General features: G+C 40.8%; 1 protein-coding gene across 1 annotated transcript in view; it reads right to left on the bottom strand.

Moving 5' to 3' along the window:
• The window catches only part of VWA8 (von Willebrand factor A domain containing 8), a 187,363-nt gene that overhangs the window by 9,629 nt on the left and 160,799 nt on the right, over positions 1 to 16,935 (bottom strand). The window contains exons 38-41 of the mRNA XM_072994764.2: positions 9,800 to 9,908; positions 8,942 to 9,098; positions 7,866 to 7,974; positions 1,383 to 1,508 (exon numbers count right to left, since the gene is read on the bottom strand). Coding sequence (XP_072850865.2) covers positions 1,383 to 1,508; positions 7,866 to 7,974; positions 8,942 to 9,098; positions 9,800 to 9,908 — 501 coding nt within the window. The remainder of the gene's footprint in view (positions 1 to 1,382; positions 1,509 to 7,865; positions 7,975 to 8,941; positions 9,099 to 9,799; positions 9,909 to 16,935) is intronic.

Here is a 16,935-nt window from a genome sequence, read left to right as displayed (position 1 = left end):
ACAGGGATAAAATAGGTTCAAATCATAAAGCTTTCATGATATGATTATACCCTTTAAAGTGTTTCAAATGGGATTCTGGGCAACACCACATTCAAGCTACGCATAAAGTGGATAATTTCAAAATGAAACATCTGTTTTAACACTTTCTAGCACGTTTTCTGGATCAGGAAAAGTATTTTATGACATATGAAACAAGATGAGCCAGAATATGAATGCCAAGCTACTTAAGAGAGCTTGGCAAAGAGATAAAAATGATTGAAATATTTCTTTCATTTAGCTGAGTTCCAATGCCATTATGTCACTGAATTCTCATCTGAGTACTCTGTTTTGAATTCTCTCACTTTTCCCAGTGCAACAGACATGCTTCTTTCAATTCAGTTATTTGCCCTCATTATTTGTGATTTGTTTCAATCCAGAGGGTTCAGAGCAGATATAACGAGAGGATTTTATTTGGGAACATAGTTGGAAGCACTAATCTTATCAGCAGTATTCCGGAGTTAAATAGGTTGCAGCTTATGACCACAGGCTGTATTTAACTGTCAAGTGTAAACAGAGTCTGCAACAATCAGGGAACTCGCCCAGGAAGGCACAAAGGCAACAAAAGCCCAGTGACACAAACTCTGGATTGCAACCACTGAATATACAGCTGACAGCAGTTTCCTTATAATTTCTAGCCATGTTCTAAAGGCCAAGTTAGTGGGGAAACCTGTTTTGAGATACCCTACTGTTGATCTTCTTCTTCTTCTTCTTCAAGTACAAATAAAACTTTGGAGAGAGCAACCTGATGAGGAAAACTGTGTGTATTTGTACATGAGGGTAGAGTCAAAAGATTAACCTTTCATGGTTCTCCCTCTCACAGTAAAGAAAAGGAGATCTGATTCCAGACATTCTGTCTTGTGCACTTGAGTCCAGGAAAGATAAAAAAAGGTCAGTTCATTATTAAAACAACACTTGATTCAGAAAAACTGACCTTCAGAGACATGTCTGAGGGAGGTGTTTTTTCACATGACAGTGATCACAAAAAAAAAGTGGAAATGAACTTACAGAGTTATGACCAGGGACATAATATGCAGTGGAAATTTGTCATCTTAGATCTTCAAAGGCTCTCAAGGCCAGCCACAGTTGCATTCCCTGTAAGTAGCACTGGTGTGGAAGCTCAGAATGCCATATTGACTGGGCTCCATGTTCTCATAATGGGGGAGGTGGTCTGATATGCAAAGTGCATCTCTAATGCGCTGTGCTTTATGCATGAATAAAACTGGATGAGGTAGGGGTGGTAGTTTTGCACATGACACCCACCTATCCAGTAAAATAGCAAAGGATGAAGACCATGCATGCCAGGTTTCCACAGACATACAACAGGTTTGCCACACTTTACTCACCTGTGGGTCAAGTTCTCCTCGTCGCTTATAGATAGCTTTTTCACCTGCCAGACTGTCAATTATCTTGGCATCGTCTAGTTCTCCAACTGCCTGATGCTTTAACCACTGCCTTTCCTTTCCTTTGGCCTGTGAGAAAAAGAGAACAGTCATCCATAATATTCCTTTCCTTGTTTTTAAGTATGATTGTGAAGGAGTGATAGACCAAAAAGAAAAAAAGCCATGCCCTTGACTAGAGACGTCAGAGAGAGAGAGAGAGAGAGAAGATAACAGAACATGAGGAATTGAGTGTGGAAGAAGAGAAAGAAAGGGAATCAAAGGGGAAAGAAGAGAAAATTGAAATCTGTTTGGTGAAGAGGGAGAAGCAAAAGGGGAGGAGGAGTTAATCTTGCCTGTGTGGGAAGAGGATATAGGAGACCAAAGTGGAAGGAGACAATTTAGTATACCCACGGGAGACAGAATGAAAGAGGAGAAAAGTAGAGAGAGAGAAAAAGGTGAACACAGATATGAAAGAGTATGTGGGTTATTAGAAGATTTCCCTAATTTGAAGGTAGGAGGATTACTGCCTGACCCCGATCTGTCAAAGGGAACATCAACAGAGGCACTAGAATAGACGGTTGTGGTCTTTCCGCGAGGACAAGGTCACTCAAGGAAGATGATCCTACCAGACCAATCCTTCAGCCAATCTCCACCAGAGGGAGATTGGGCCAGATACCCTTGTTGTGGGACAATTTGGGCGGTTCAGAGTGCTCCAATGATGAAACCCACTGACCAGGAACGTTTTGGGTCAACCCCTCAGTGAACCTTGCCAATTTACAGACAGAATTCTCATCTTCACACTTTGGACAGTTGCTGGATCTCACTTGTTTTGAACCAGTAGAAGTTGTTGTGGAATTACCAAATGTTAAACCAAATAACTCTGTTAATATTTCAAAGGAGGCTCAGTTGTCATTTCCGGCCATAAGAGAGGAGCTGCTTCAAATCTTTAATGAACCCAATCACAATAATATTTGAATTATTGAAGCTATCAAACATATTGACACAAATGAAACAAAGTCATTCATGGAAAAAGGAAGAATTATCACTAATGTTACAACATATGTTATTTTCAGCACTCTTTGTATATATGTATTTTGAAATACCCAGCACAAAATACTATATTTTAATCAGAAGTAATTAGAAAACTTTCAGTTTCCTCCTGGCAATCCATGTTTAATTCAGCAATTTGAAAAACAGTTTAAAATGACAACCTTCCTACTTAATAATTCTAAGCAAAGTCACAAACCTGAAATAAAGCATTGACAACCAATGTAATACAGTACACACATTTCTTTGAAGTGATGGTGATTTAGAGGTTATTGTAGACAAAACAAAGAAAACAACAGAAGGCATTGATGTTTCAGCTTCACCGAGGCTCTGCTTAATTTGTCTTTTTACTGTTTTCACCAAAAAAGCTTTGAAACTATCAGAAAAGGGAAAACTGCTGGAAACAGCTAAGACCACAACCCACTATCAAACATAGGTTTAGTTGTGTAACTTGCTGTTTAGGCAATGATGGCCTGTTAATAAAACACTCAAAATCCAGCGAGCTTTCATCATGGGAGTGCAATGAGATGGTTAGCTTAATTGCACCAGTGAAAGGTTTCTTAGAGGAGATCTTATATTGTTCATGAGCTAACAAAAATATCATTTAACACAAAATAAAATAAAATTCTACCTTAGTGGGCAAAACAGCTCAATTAGGCTGCTACTGATTTTAAAAAATATTGCTACCACCACTACCAATTTATTATTAATACCACTAATAATAATGTTTAACCAAAGCCATCTGTTGAATTCAGGGTAGAAGTGATACTGATCTTGCTGATTTGTGGGTCTTAGTCCTGAACCACACCAGGTAAAACATCTGATAAAACATCTAGGCTTTAAATACAGCACTCTTGTTTTAAAATACTGTATGTTGTATTTCATTGTCACAAGGGAGACTTGAATAGCCTTTGTCTGGTGGTATGAAAATTGATAAAAGAATGCATTTCAGATGCTCTGTTTTATTATGAAATAAGGTAACACTACATTGAACGTCTCAGAGGAAGGGTGATAAAAAAATATAACAAGCAATCAAAAACTGGGGTATATCAGCCTTCTGTCTAGTTCTCACCAACACTGTGATGATAACTGTGTCTTAGCTGTAGCACTCCAGAAGACAGACTAAGGCTTTCCTAACAAATTTTTATCATTTAGGAAACAATCACATTAGGAGACAGCCAGGAGAGACCTCGTCTCTTTAACACTGAACTTTCTCTGTGCTGTAATTCTTAAGGGAAAGGATCATTTAATCACTTACAGCTGGAAATGATACCACCAGGCACAGGTTTATTGTCTCAGCAATAATCAGACCTACAACAATGGCATCATCATGCTCCCCCCCCCCCCCATAAATAAGCAGATTATTTAGTGCCAAAATTCAGCTAGTCCTTTCCTTCTTTTTATAATACAAGCTGCAGCTCAAAGTGCCTGGTTCCTTCATCAGATGGTTTTGTTGCACATTTCCTAGGAAGACAATGCAGCCTCAGGAAATGGAGCACATGGCAGTTTTCCTTGAACTTAAAACAACCTTTTGTTAATCTAAAGGAAGACGGATGTACTTCCTTTACTGATAATGTCACAATGGGTGCTGAAGGGCTCCAGAGCAAACACAGGTTAGGACAAAGGAGAGACTCCCTGGTGTTGTTGCTGCGGTACTTTGGTAACAAATGGAAGTGAGCTGCACCCTCCTTCCTTGTTCTCAAGGTCCCTGAATGATGCTCACCGCCATCCACTCTCTGTAGTTTTGGTTGCAATGTTGCTTTTAAAAAGCGTGCTGCTACATTTTGCTATGTAATAAATCTGACTAACACAACAACTGAAAAACTTTTTAAAAGTGTTATACTTAACAGGAATTCCATAAGAATCCAAGCACATACTTAGCATACTTAATAATAGTAGTGAATATGAACACTATTGCTTTATAGTTGATCAGGCTATACTCAAGAATACCAATCATAAAATAGTATTTGGCATCTCATGTAAGTACATAGAAATAAGCATAAGAAGCATAAAATGATAAAATAATAGTAATAATAAGCATTCTCAAAAATATCAAGATGTGAGATTAACTCGAAGAACTGATGAAGTAAGCAGTAAGATCCATCCTTCCACAGTTCATTTAACAGATCTAGTAGTCCTATGGGATATATAGTAGTCTGTGCCAGCTAGCAGGAATAAAGCTATGTCAACTCTCGACTTACGAACATCCCTAGATACAAACTTTTTGATTTACGAACAGCTCCATTGGCAAAAATTGGCATCGACTTGCGAACTGAGCTCAACCTACGAATGACGTTGAGGCTCTGTTCGCAAGTCAATGCCATTTTTTTGCCAATGGAGCCGTTCGTAAATGGCTCCCTGCAAAAAGCCAAGGAGAAAGGGCTGGAAATTTGAATTTCCCGCCCTTTCTCTCTGCCTTTTTGGCTTCGGACCTCTCAAAGGGCTTTCTCCGATGTCGGGGAGAAAGCCCTTTGAGAGCTCCGAAGCCAAAAAGGCAGGGAGAAAGGGCGGGAAATTTGAATTTCCAGCCCTTTCTCCCTGCCTTTTTGTCTTTTGAAATACTGGAATGGATTAATTCCATTCCCATGCATTTCAATAGGAAATGGTACTTCGACTTATGAACTTTTCGATGTACGAATGTCGTTCCAAAATGGATTAAGTTCGTAAGTCGAGGTACCACTGTATACATAAAGAGAAGTGCTCTGGATCCCAGTTATTATGGCCTTAAGGTATTGGTCCCTCAGATCTCTATACAGAGGACATTCTGTTACAAAATTGTACCATGTCCTCCATTTTAGAGCATCCTGCTGGGCAATGTCTGTACCATGTTGGTCCATGTAACATCCCTGGATCTCTTTCAACTGTAATGAGTTCAGTCTGATCCTAGTTAACAGTTGTCTCAGCTCATGTGAGCTAATAAGGGACCAATAACAGGGCAGTGTTCCAAAAGGCAAGGAAAAGCCTTTGTGTATCCTATTAGAGCGGCAACAGACTACAGATGTCATGACAGTTGGGATATCAACATCATCTATTCTTTTAATGATATCTTCTTGAGCAGCCTCATATCCCCTCCCATGGAGGTACATATGCTGGGGAGTAGATACCCAAGAGTCTCCTCCATTTCTTCACAGGCCAGTAAGGCCAAAGAGGGGTGAGGTCATACAGCACACTATCTTGAGCCAAAATAGCACAGCTGCTTCCTTAACAAGAGTACCCACAAAGTGGCACGATGTCTCATAGTGGACTGTGAACATGGGAGTAGATCTTGATACCGCCTAGTCTTCTGGTTAAACATTTGTGCTGGATAGATTCCAATTTTGTGATATTTGAAAAAGCCCACACTGGTGCTCCATAGAGCATCAGCTGACAGAGCTACAGATTTATTGATAGATAGATAGACAGACAGATGGACGGATGGACGAACAGACAGACAGACAGACACAGATATTATAAGTGCCTGACAGAAATTCTGAATTATAAGTGCATATATATATATCAGGGGGGTGGAAACCAAGCCCTATGAGGAAAGACTGAAAGAACTGGGCATGTTTAGCCTTGAGAAAAGAAGACTGAGGGGAGATACGATAGCACATTTCAAATACTTGAAAGACTGTCATGCAGAGGAGGGGCAGGATTGTCATACAGAGGGGCAGGACATGTAATAATGGGCTCAAGTTACAAGAAGCCAGATTTTGGTTGAATATCAGGCAAAACTTTTTAACTGTTAGAGCAGTATGACAATGGAGTCAATTACCTCAGGAGGTGTTGAGCAATCCAACACTGGAAACATTTATGAGTAAATTAGATAACCATCTGTCAGACACACTTTGATTTAGTTTTCGCAAACCGATTTTCTCTAGACGACAATTTTGACAGCTTCCTCCACACTTGCAAAACAGGTGTTTTCAGGACCTAAACTTCACAAGACAGCGATTTAAACAGCTGATCGGCGGTTTGCAAAGCGGCTTTCCTATGGCTGATCTTCGCTAGACAACGACGATTCTTCCCCATTGGAATGCATTAAACAGGTTTCAATGCATTCCAATGGGGAAACGCTTTTTGCTAGACAATAATTTCGCTAAACAGCGATTTCAGTGGAACGGATTATCATCATCTAGTGAGGCACCACTGTATGTGCATGTACAGGTTCATGCTGATAAATCGAAACTAGTGGGGCTAGCATGTGAACAGTGGTTTGAACAAAATTTGGAATAAACAGAAGTGGCTAATACATTAGTGTTACTGCAGAAAAATACCAGATATTTTAGAATTCAAAAATTTGAGAAGTAGGAGGAAGAAGCATATCTATTTAATTTCACTTTATTGCTCAAGTGTTACTGGAGGATTTCACAGAGATTCTCCAACAGGTCCTCATGACAGAGAGTTTCTGGGTTGAAATAAATACTTCTTTTTGCTAAAACACTTGAAAAGAAATATGATTCCCTCAGGCTATTACCCGGTGTGATATAGTGCAGTGGTCCCTAATGTTTTTGCCTCCACAGACCAGTTTAGCATGCGGTCAGGGGGGGTGTTTGTGTGTGCATCCATGCAAGCATGGGAGGGGCCCTGAATGTTGGAGGGATTGTGGAAGGGACTGTGTGTGTGTGTGAGGGGCGTGCATTCATCTGTGTGTGCAAGGGGGGGCAGGAGATTTGTCTCCATGGCCCAGTCCTGGCAAGGGGACCCCTGATATAGTGGATAGAAAGATGGATTAGGACTCAGGAGACCAGGTTCAAATTCCCAGTCAGCCATAAAAGTTCAATGGGGCAAGCGGAACCACTCCGTAAATATCTCACTTATCAAGAAAGCCCTACTACAGTCACTATAAGTTGGTTCTGAATTGACAGCACATCACTAACTAACTAGGCTAGAAAGCAAAAAAAGAGAAATTGACTACAGTGGTGTCTCGCAATATGATGTTAATTTGTTCCGCAAAAATAGCTGTCTTACGAAAACATCGTCTTGCAAAATGAAAAAGCCCATTGAAATGCATTGAAACCAGTTCAATGCGTTCCAATGAGCTGAAAATTCACCATCCAGTGAAGATCCTCCATAGGGGTGGCCATTTTCGCTGCCTGTAAAGTGGGGAATCCATCCTGAAAACACAGCGGGGAGCCATTTTGCACAGCGGGCGGCCATTTTAGAACCGCTGACCAGCTGTTCCTAAATCATCGTTCAGTGAAAAATTGGTTCCCGAAACAGGGAACCGATCATCGTTAAGCAAATTTTCCCCATAGGAACATCGTTTTGTGATCGCAAAAGTGATTGCAAAAACTTCATCGTAAAGCAGTTTTGTTGTTTAATGAGGCAATTGTTAAGCGAGGCACCACTCTACTAGATATGATGGATGACTACAGAAAGGAATGTGAAAAATACCAGTTTAAAAATATCAGCCATTACCTGCAAACTATCCAGGATAACTCTGAGTAGCTGAACTTGTCTTCTGACTGCTCCAGAGAATCTTTCATATGTAGATGCATCATACTCACTCATCTGGATCTCTTTTAATCTGAAACAGCATATAAAACAGAAAGAATAACAGGCATTAATGTTCAAGGAATTAAAGCACCTGGTTGTGGAGCTAGGGATTTCCTGAAGAGCCAGCCTGTGTGGCCTTGGACAATCTGCACAGTCCCAGAGTGCCTGCCAGAAGAAGGAAACAGTAAAGCACAACTTTATACCTCAGAAGTCCTTGCAAGAGAAACCATAAATTGGAATTGGCTTTAGAGCATAGTAAAAAGCCCCAAAGGTATCCATTAGAAAGGATTTAGTTGATGTTCTTAGTACAAGACTCACAAATGTTACTATACAAGGTAAAACAGGTCCTACTTAGTCCATCATAAATAACCCCAAAAATCCTTGCTTTCACCATGTTCATCTAATTGTGGACATCCACTCTAACTGAGTTTGGGAGAGTGAGAACAGACCAAAGAAAATAATTTTTTTACCCAGTGTGTTGTTAATCTGTGGAACCCCTTGCCACTGGATGTGGTGATGGCATCTGGCCTAGATGCCTTTAAAAGGGTATTGGACAGATTCTTGGGGGGGAAAGTCCATCGCAGGTTACAAGCCATGATGGGGATGTACAATCTCCAGGCTTAAAAAGGTGGTACTTCAAAATGCCAGATGCAGGGGAGGGGTCCCAGGAGACAGGGACCTAGTTGTTTTGTGTGCTCCCAGAGGCATCTGGTGGGGCCACTGTGAGATACAGAAAGCTGAACTAGATGGGCCCTTGGCCTGATCCAGCAGGACTCATCTTACGTAATTCAGCACTGAAGATTTGTCAATTATTATGGTCCTCTGACAAAGGAATCAGTGCTATTGCTCTGGTGAAAAATTCTGAGCCCATGCTTCTCCTTCTACATTATAACCACTGACAGTATGGATAAGGTTTAAAATATTGTGTCCCAAGGCTTTAATATTTATTCCAAAGTGCCCACTGCAGAAAGGGAAATGTATAATCATTGAATACTGACCTCTGCTTAAAAGCTTTTTCAGCCATCTCCCTCGCAGCTTTCTTCACTTCTTCAGGAACAGCATCTTTCTCTGCCTGAGACACCTGGTATACTTTGTGACCAGCATCCAGGCGGTATGGACCTCCTTTGCCACCCAAACCAGCAGTGTCTCTCCCACCTGGCAAGGGGAAATAAAACAGAAAGGTAGTTTAGTCATATCCGTACAGAAGCAAATCTTATAGTTTTCTTACCATACATATATGGATGAATGGATGAATGGATGAATGGATGAATGAATGAATGAATGAATGAATGAATGAATCTATCTATCTATCTATCTATCTATCTATCTATCTATCTATCTATCTATCTATCTATCTATCTATCTATCTATCTATCTATCTATCTATCTGTCTGTCTGTCTGTCTGTCTGTCTGTCTGTCTGTCTTTTTTTGTGGAAGGGAATCATATTGATATCAGATATTCATATTGGCAAAATGAAAAGGGGATGGACAAACAGTTACTTCAGTGTGAACTTTTGTAAATCAAAATCTACTTCTTCAGACACAAGAAGTGCAAATACTATTTCCTCTCATATTTATACACATCTCCTTGGCTTCACAACCAAGTGAGGATACAGATAACAGACAAAGTGACAATGGTTCATTGACACAGGAGTGGGTCTATCAAGATGTTAATCAAAAGAAGTGCAGGGCTAACCAAGTGATAAACCAGGTGTCTGGTAGACTTGGCTGTCACAGAAATGTTGGGAGTTGTTTCTAGGACAGACATCACAGCATTTGCACAGGTTGTGGTTCCAATTTTCAGAGAAGTCCTTTGGAGATAACTGTACTTCATGAACAAACCATGACTTTGTACCTGTTCCTCCAGCCCACATGTTTCCACCAACATGAGGTGTATTCGCTGGATCCACCTTCCCGTGCTTAGGGGAGCTAACGTCCAAGTCACTGGTTCTCTGGATAGTAATCTGTTGAGGCAAAACCAAAACATGTAGCAAATGATAGTTAGAAGAAAATCTATCGTTCCCCCCCTCCTTTATTGTTGTGTTGTTTACAGAACAATTTTGATAGACTGGTATTCCTTGGCCTAAAGGATGGATGAGGCAGCACATTAAACAACAGGTCTCCTGAGAAGCAAAAAGGTCAGTGCTGTATCCAGGGCAATGAAAAAGAGTGTGCACAAGTCAAAGAAAATCACGCAGGGCATCAAAGGAAGGTACCTGTTCTAAGGATGAGAGCTCCTGAGGCAAATCAGCAGGGGAAAAAGAATCTTGAGTTTTTGTCAAAGTGCTTCTTATGCACATGCTAGGTTCTGAGAAACCAGCCCCAAAATATAGAATTGTCTGAATCTGTTGTCTTCAAACAGCAATTCATGCAACATATTAGAACAAATAAACCATGCATAAATGTTAAATCCAAAATACAGTGGTGCCTCGCATAGCGACGATAATCGGTGCAGCAAAAATCGCTGCAAAGCGATTTCGTCGCTATGCGATATTAAAAGGCCCATAGGAATGCATTGAAACCCCTTCAATGTGTTTCTATGGGCTTCAGACTCACCTTTAAGTGAAAACCCTCCATACGGCGGCCATTTTCGCTGCCCAGTAAGCGAGGAATCCGTCCCAGAAAACAGCGGGTGGCCATTTTTTTTACCGGGTGGCCATTTTGGAACCGTCGATCAGCTGTTAAAAAATCATCGCTTTGCAATGATCGGTAAGTGAAACAGGGTACCGATCATCGCAAAGCGATTTTTCCCCAAAGGGAACATCGCAAAGCGATCGCAAAAAGTTAATCGCTATGCGATTTCGTCGTTAAACGGGCGCCCGTTAAGCGAGGCACCACTGTAAATGTAAATGTAAATATGCAACTAAATACTGTGTAAAAGTATTATGATAAATAATGAAACTGGGATTTTAACCCATAATTACAAGATTATTCATATTTGTCCCTGTGCTGATAATTATCCAATTAAATGCAGTTGCTTAATGAATGTGAGTTATTTTAATAAGCATGGAACGTTTTAACTACTGAAGCCATTCTTTATTTGGAGAGATTATTTTGGTTCCTGCATGCAATTTAATATGGAAACAGAATATAACTACTACTGATGATATCTGCTCATTCTTGGAGTATGGAAATGTTCCTTTTTAAAAAAGAACTGCCTGGTTAATATGACTGGGCGATAGTCATGTATTGGTGCAAATAAAAAGAAACACATGCTACCAAGTAATGTTAACAAGGGTGGCAGTCCAAACAAAAGGTTCTAACGTGAAAATTGGAAGTCAGATCAGCACCAAATTTGGTACAGTGGGGGAATACACTCTGCTCCTGCTCTGTGACAAATTTCAGGACACCTGGGAAAAGAGGTTTCAAGTTATGATCTTGTGCAAGAACTCCTCTCCTCAGTGAAGTGTATGAGCTCTAGATCTAGGTACCCATTCATGTATCGCACTGCAGATGGAATTGTGCAGACCCTCTACAGAAAAGCAGAGAGACAATGTCACACAGTTCAACTTCTGACACTGCCCTGTACGTGAACTCTGTTGGGTCACTACAGCAATTATCAAAGCAGTAGCGACATTCGTCTGTTTCAACATAGGTAAAAAAGCCCAAGTCAAACCATCAAAATATTGTGGAACATTTAAGACTAGAAGACTGATTTCAGTGTGATGTTTTGTGACTCTCAGAAAGGAATGTCTTCATCAATAAAGCACAAAATTTTGGGGATCCACTTTGCTGCCTGCTTTCTCATTTCCAAGTCATTGTGGATAACGGCACCAACTCCCTCACATGATATTCTCAGATATATAGCAATACTTTTGGCTGATATTCAGCGGTCCTCCATGATCATGTCATGGATGGCTTTCAAATTTGAAGGCACAGAGACAGAAACAGGCCTTCCGCTGGGTTTCTCAATTTCAACACTGAAATGGCCAGTTTTAAAATTGACTACCCAACGTTTAACTGTTGCATATGAAGGGCCACTTGTCACCCATAGTTTGTGACATTTCATCATGGATCTGCTTTGGACCTTTCCCTTGGAGAAACAGGAACTTGATTATGGTCCTATGCTCTTCCACACTGAACTTTTCTGGAGGTGCTGCCCTGTTAACTTTGGACCTGAACATGAAAGATAAGTTAAAATCATAGGTAATTGATTTTTGCACCATTGAATACAGACAAATTGGCCAATACACCCTGCAATTTACAGCTTCCTAGCTGAATTTTTTTCTGGGAAAGGCTCAGTATTTATCAGCACCCCCTTGTATAAGCATTTCTTCTAAGATCTTCTTCCCCACGTCAAAGCCCTAGAAGTTAAGCCTAAATTTGACAGCAATCATTTTCCAATTTTGCTCCAGCTAAATTTCTTTACTCAGGAAATGCGTACTGAGCATTGTTAACAACCTTTATACTCCAGTAGGAGTATGTTAAACCAAGTGGACCCCATATTTGAATCAAAGGATAATTGCGATGCTGGACTCAGATCAACTAATGAGTCTACAATCTGCCTTGATATTAGCTAAGGCCCCTGAGGCATCCCTGGAAAATTATAACACCTTCATTCAAGAACTCCACAAGTAAGTAATTAATTCAAAATAAATCTGTATCCCGGAAACAACATCAGTTTCACTCCAAGCCACGGTTTGACAAGGATTGTGTCAATGCCAAAAAGGCACTTGCTACTGTATGTCAGACCTATCTATCTAACACTGTTCCAACAGCGGCACAGGACCTTCTCCAGCAAAAGAGATACTATAAGCAACTGCTAGTGCATAAGAAAAGAGAAGCCAATAAAAATAATTGGATACGGCTTATACAAGCAGTCAAATCTAATGACTCAGCCACTTTGTGGCACATTGCATCATGCGCTCAAAGATATGATCAAGCCGTGCTGGATTGTCACATCCCTCCAGGGATCTGGGAGGCATACTTCCAATATCTATATATGGACACCTCTGCTGGAAGTGGGCACTCTAATCAAGGTATAGAAAATTTGCCAAAGTGGCCTCCTGTGACTGAGACAGAGATTGACAACCTGATTGCTCAATAGAGAACAGGAAAGGTCCCAGGAGAAGCTCTAATTCCATCAGAGGTCATCAAAAATAATTTGGACATTTGGACCCCTATATTAGCCTCACTTTTTACCTGCATTGATAGCTATGGTCGAATTCCTAAGGACTGGGGGCTGGCAATTATTATAGGTAAAGGTTCCCCTTGACATTTAGTCCAGTCGTGTCTGACTCTAGGGCACGGTGCTCATCCCTGTTTCTAAGCCATAGAGCCAGTGTTTGTCCGAAGACAGTTTCTGTGGCCATGTGGCCAGCACGACTAGACACGGAATGCCGTTACCTTCCCACTGTGGTGGTACCTATTTATCTACAGTGGTGCCTCGCTTAACGAGTGCACCGTTTAACAACAAATCCGCATAGCGATGTCACAAAAGCGATCGCATTGCGATGTTCACATAGGCAAAAACTCACATTGCGATGATCGGTAAGCGTTTTGCTTACCGATCTTCGCACTGCAATGTTTTTTTAAACAGCTGATCGGCGGTTCCAAAATGGCCGCCGCAAGTGTTTTCGCACCCTGCCCTCACTTACCGAGGGTGCGAAAATGGCGGCACTGTGGAGGAACTTCGGTGAACGGTGAGTTTGGGCCCCACAGGAACGCTTTAAACCAAGTTTAATGTGTTCCTATAGTTTTTTCGCTCCGTTTAGTGATGTTTCTGCATAGCGACGTTAATCCGGAACGGATCAACATCGCTATGCGGGGCACCACTGTACTTGCATTTGCATGCTTTTGAACTGCTAGGTTGGCAGGAGCTGAGACAAGCAACGGGAGCTCACTCCGTCACGTGGATTTGATCATACGATTGCTGGTCTTCCAACCTTGCAGCACAGAGGCTTCTGCGATTTAACCCACAGCACCACCACATCCCAGCAATTATTATATCAATATATAAAAAAGGCAAAAAGGATGACACTGCTAATTGCAGACCAATCAGTCTCTTTAATACAATCAGCAAACTTTATGCAAGATTTTTACAGTGGAAACTGTCGTATTGGCTGGAACAACAAAACATACTTGCAGAGGAGCAAGCTGGTTTTCAGGAGGGCAGATCTACTATAGGTCAATGCCTAGTACTTCAGCATCTTATTGAAAAATATTTTTTAGAACATCTCTTCCCCTTATGCTGCTTTCATAGATTTCAAAGCACCCTTTGATTCCATATCTCAAATCAAGCTGTGAGAGAAATTGGAGGCATCCTCAATAGAACAACGATTACTCTACTTAATATGCATGCTTCATGAAGGAATCTCACTCAAAATAAGATGTAACCCCCAGGGCCACTTCACCGATTCCGTTGCTATGGAGAAAGGTGTCAAGCAGGGTCGTATACTGGCCCCAATGTTATTCAAATTTTTTATAAACTCTATGGTGGTCTGCCTTCATAATGTGAACTTTCACCCCCCAAAATTGGCTGGAAGGCACATCTCTGTTTTACTTTATGCAGATGATGCAGCATTACTCTCAAGAACACCTATTGGCCTTAAAAGAGCATTGAAGGCGTTAACACAATACTGCAAGGAGGAACAACTACAACTTAACTATCAGAAAACTAAAATCATGGCATTTGCCAAAAGACCTAAAAGTTACTCTTGGAATATAGATGGCCATAAAATTGAACAGGTTTCATCTTTCAAATATCTGGGAGTCGTCCTCCATTCTACTGGTAGTAGAAAAGCCATGGGGACCATGCTGCTGATGTGGCACAAAGAAGCTCATTGGCTAGTCTTAAATACCTCAAGTCAAGAGGTGGTCATTATATACCTGCAGCACTTAAACTATTTGAATCCAAGTCAATAGCCCAACTTCTGTATGGAGCCCAGTTAGGCCCCCTTTCCAATTTTGTACCACTAGAGCTTGTGCAATCCAAATTCATAAGATCGGCCCTACAAGTCCCAAAATGTGTCTCCAATGCCACTCTGAGACTCGAGTTGGGCCTTATGAAAATGGAGGCTAGGATGTGGGTGGTCATCCTTAATTACTGGCTTAGATTATCTCTTCATCCCTTGGGCCTTGTCCCATTAACTTTAAGAGATGACTTTAAGTCCACTTGAAAAAGGACTGTGGTATCAAAAATTTGATCCTTGGGTTTTTCACCAGGTCTCCTACTCAGTATGGGATATGACCAGGCCAAAGCGCTCATTAAACAGCAGGTAATAGACACAGAGCGACAATTGGGTTTGGCCAGATGTCCAACTTTTATTATTAATGAATCCAGCAGGTAGTTTGCTCCCCCTACGTATGTTATATCTATCCAGACTGGAAATACCAAACCATTGGAGGGCCTTTCCTTTGGCAGGATGTCATGCTCTCCCCTCAGCTGTTCTTGAGGGCCGATATCGGAGGATCCGCTACTTGGAGAGACAATGCCCTTGTGACTTTGGCCACATATAATCAACAGAGCATGTGCTCTTTTGATGTTCATTTTATAGATATTCGAACTAATCTCATCTTACCAATAGTCCATAAATATCCAGAACACTCCGGTCAATTTTATACAGTGGTGCCTCACTTGACGATGATAATCCGTTCCAGCAAAATCGCTGTAGAATGAAATCGTCATCAAGCGAAAGTAAAAAGCCCATTGAAACGCACTAAAAACTGTTCAATGAGTTCCAATGGGCGAAATATCTCAGTTTCCAGCAAAGAGCCTCCATAGGGCGGCCCTTTTCCGGTGCCTGTAAAGCGAAAAATCCGCCCTAAACACAACGGAGAGCCATTTTGAACAGCGGGCGGCCATTTTGAAAACTCGATGATCAGCTGTTTTGATCGCCGTAAAGCGAAAAATCGGTTCCCGAAGCAGGGAACCGATCATCATCAAGCATTGTTTAAACATTGTTTTGCCATCACTATTGCTATCACAAAAACCTCATCGTTAAGCGATTTTGTCGTGGAGCGGGGTAATCGTTAAGCGGGGCACCACTGTACCTCCTTGCTGCTGTCAGATACTAATTCTGATACAACATAGAATGTTGCTAGGTTCTGTGCAGCTGCGATTAAAATTTGCTGGGTGATGACTGGCATCACAAACTAGTATTTATAATTAATTTTATGCCTTTTGATGCTTGATTAATGCCAGTTTATATATATATATATATATATGTATGTATATTTATAATTACTTGGAACTTTTTTATGACCATACCTTTTACTTATAGATTCACTAACCTCTAAGCATCACAATACTTATTTAATGCTTTAGAATCCTTTTTCTTTTTACTCACTGACCCCTGGATTCCCATATTCAGGTTATATTAGAATGAATGTGGTTACTTTTTAAATTTTAGATTTATGTCCAATTTTGGATTATGGTTTAATTCAAGTTTGTAATGGGCATCTCAACTGACTGTACCCCATCTTCCTTACTCTGGTCAACGACCGTAATAAAGATAATACTAAATACTGATTTCAGTGTGAGGTTTTGTGACGCTCAAAAAGGAAGTCAAATGCAATCTACAAAACATCACACTGAAATACATCTCTTGATTTCACAGGTGCCACGAGACTTTAGTTCTTGCATCTTCCTCTGTACTTCTAAGATGAGCCTATCTGAATGTTAGAGGCATGATCAGTAACAAAGATATTTGTGAAGCTTGTTCAATATAAAATCGACACTACAGAATACCTATATATCTTCTTTCATATTGTATGGTTCTGCAAATCAATTTGAAAGTGACATCTCTGAGATTAGAGGCACTTGGAACACACACACTAGTATTTGACCAACAGATGGTGCTGACGCTTCTCTGTTGATAAAGAGATGGCACCGGCACTGTAATGAACACAAGGCACAGACTAGAAGCAGCGTTTTAAATCCTCATACCTATGAAAAACATTTGATAAGACTAACAGCAAAAGCATCTCAGTCATTGCACCAGGCTCTGTAAACATACAATAACTTGTGAAATAAGAATCTGATATGGCTTG

This window comes from Pogona vitticeps, chromosome 3 (assembly GCF_051106095.1).
Source record: "Pogona vitticeps strain Pit_001003342236 chromosome 3, PviZW2.1, whole genome shotgun sequence".
NCBI lineage: Eukaryota > Metazoa > Chordata > Lepidosauria > Squamata > Agamidae > Pogona > Pogona vitticeps.
This window is presented reverse-complemented; position numbering and strand designations above follow the sequence as displayed.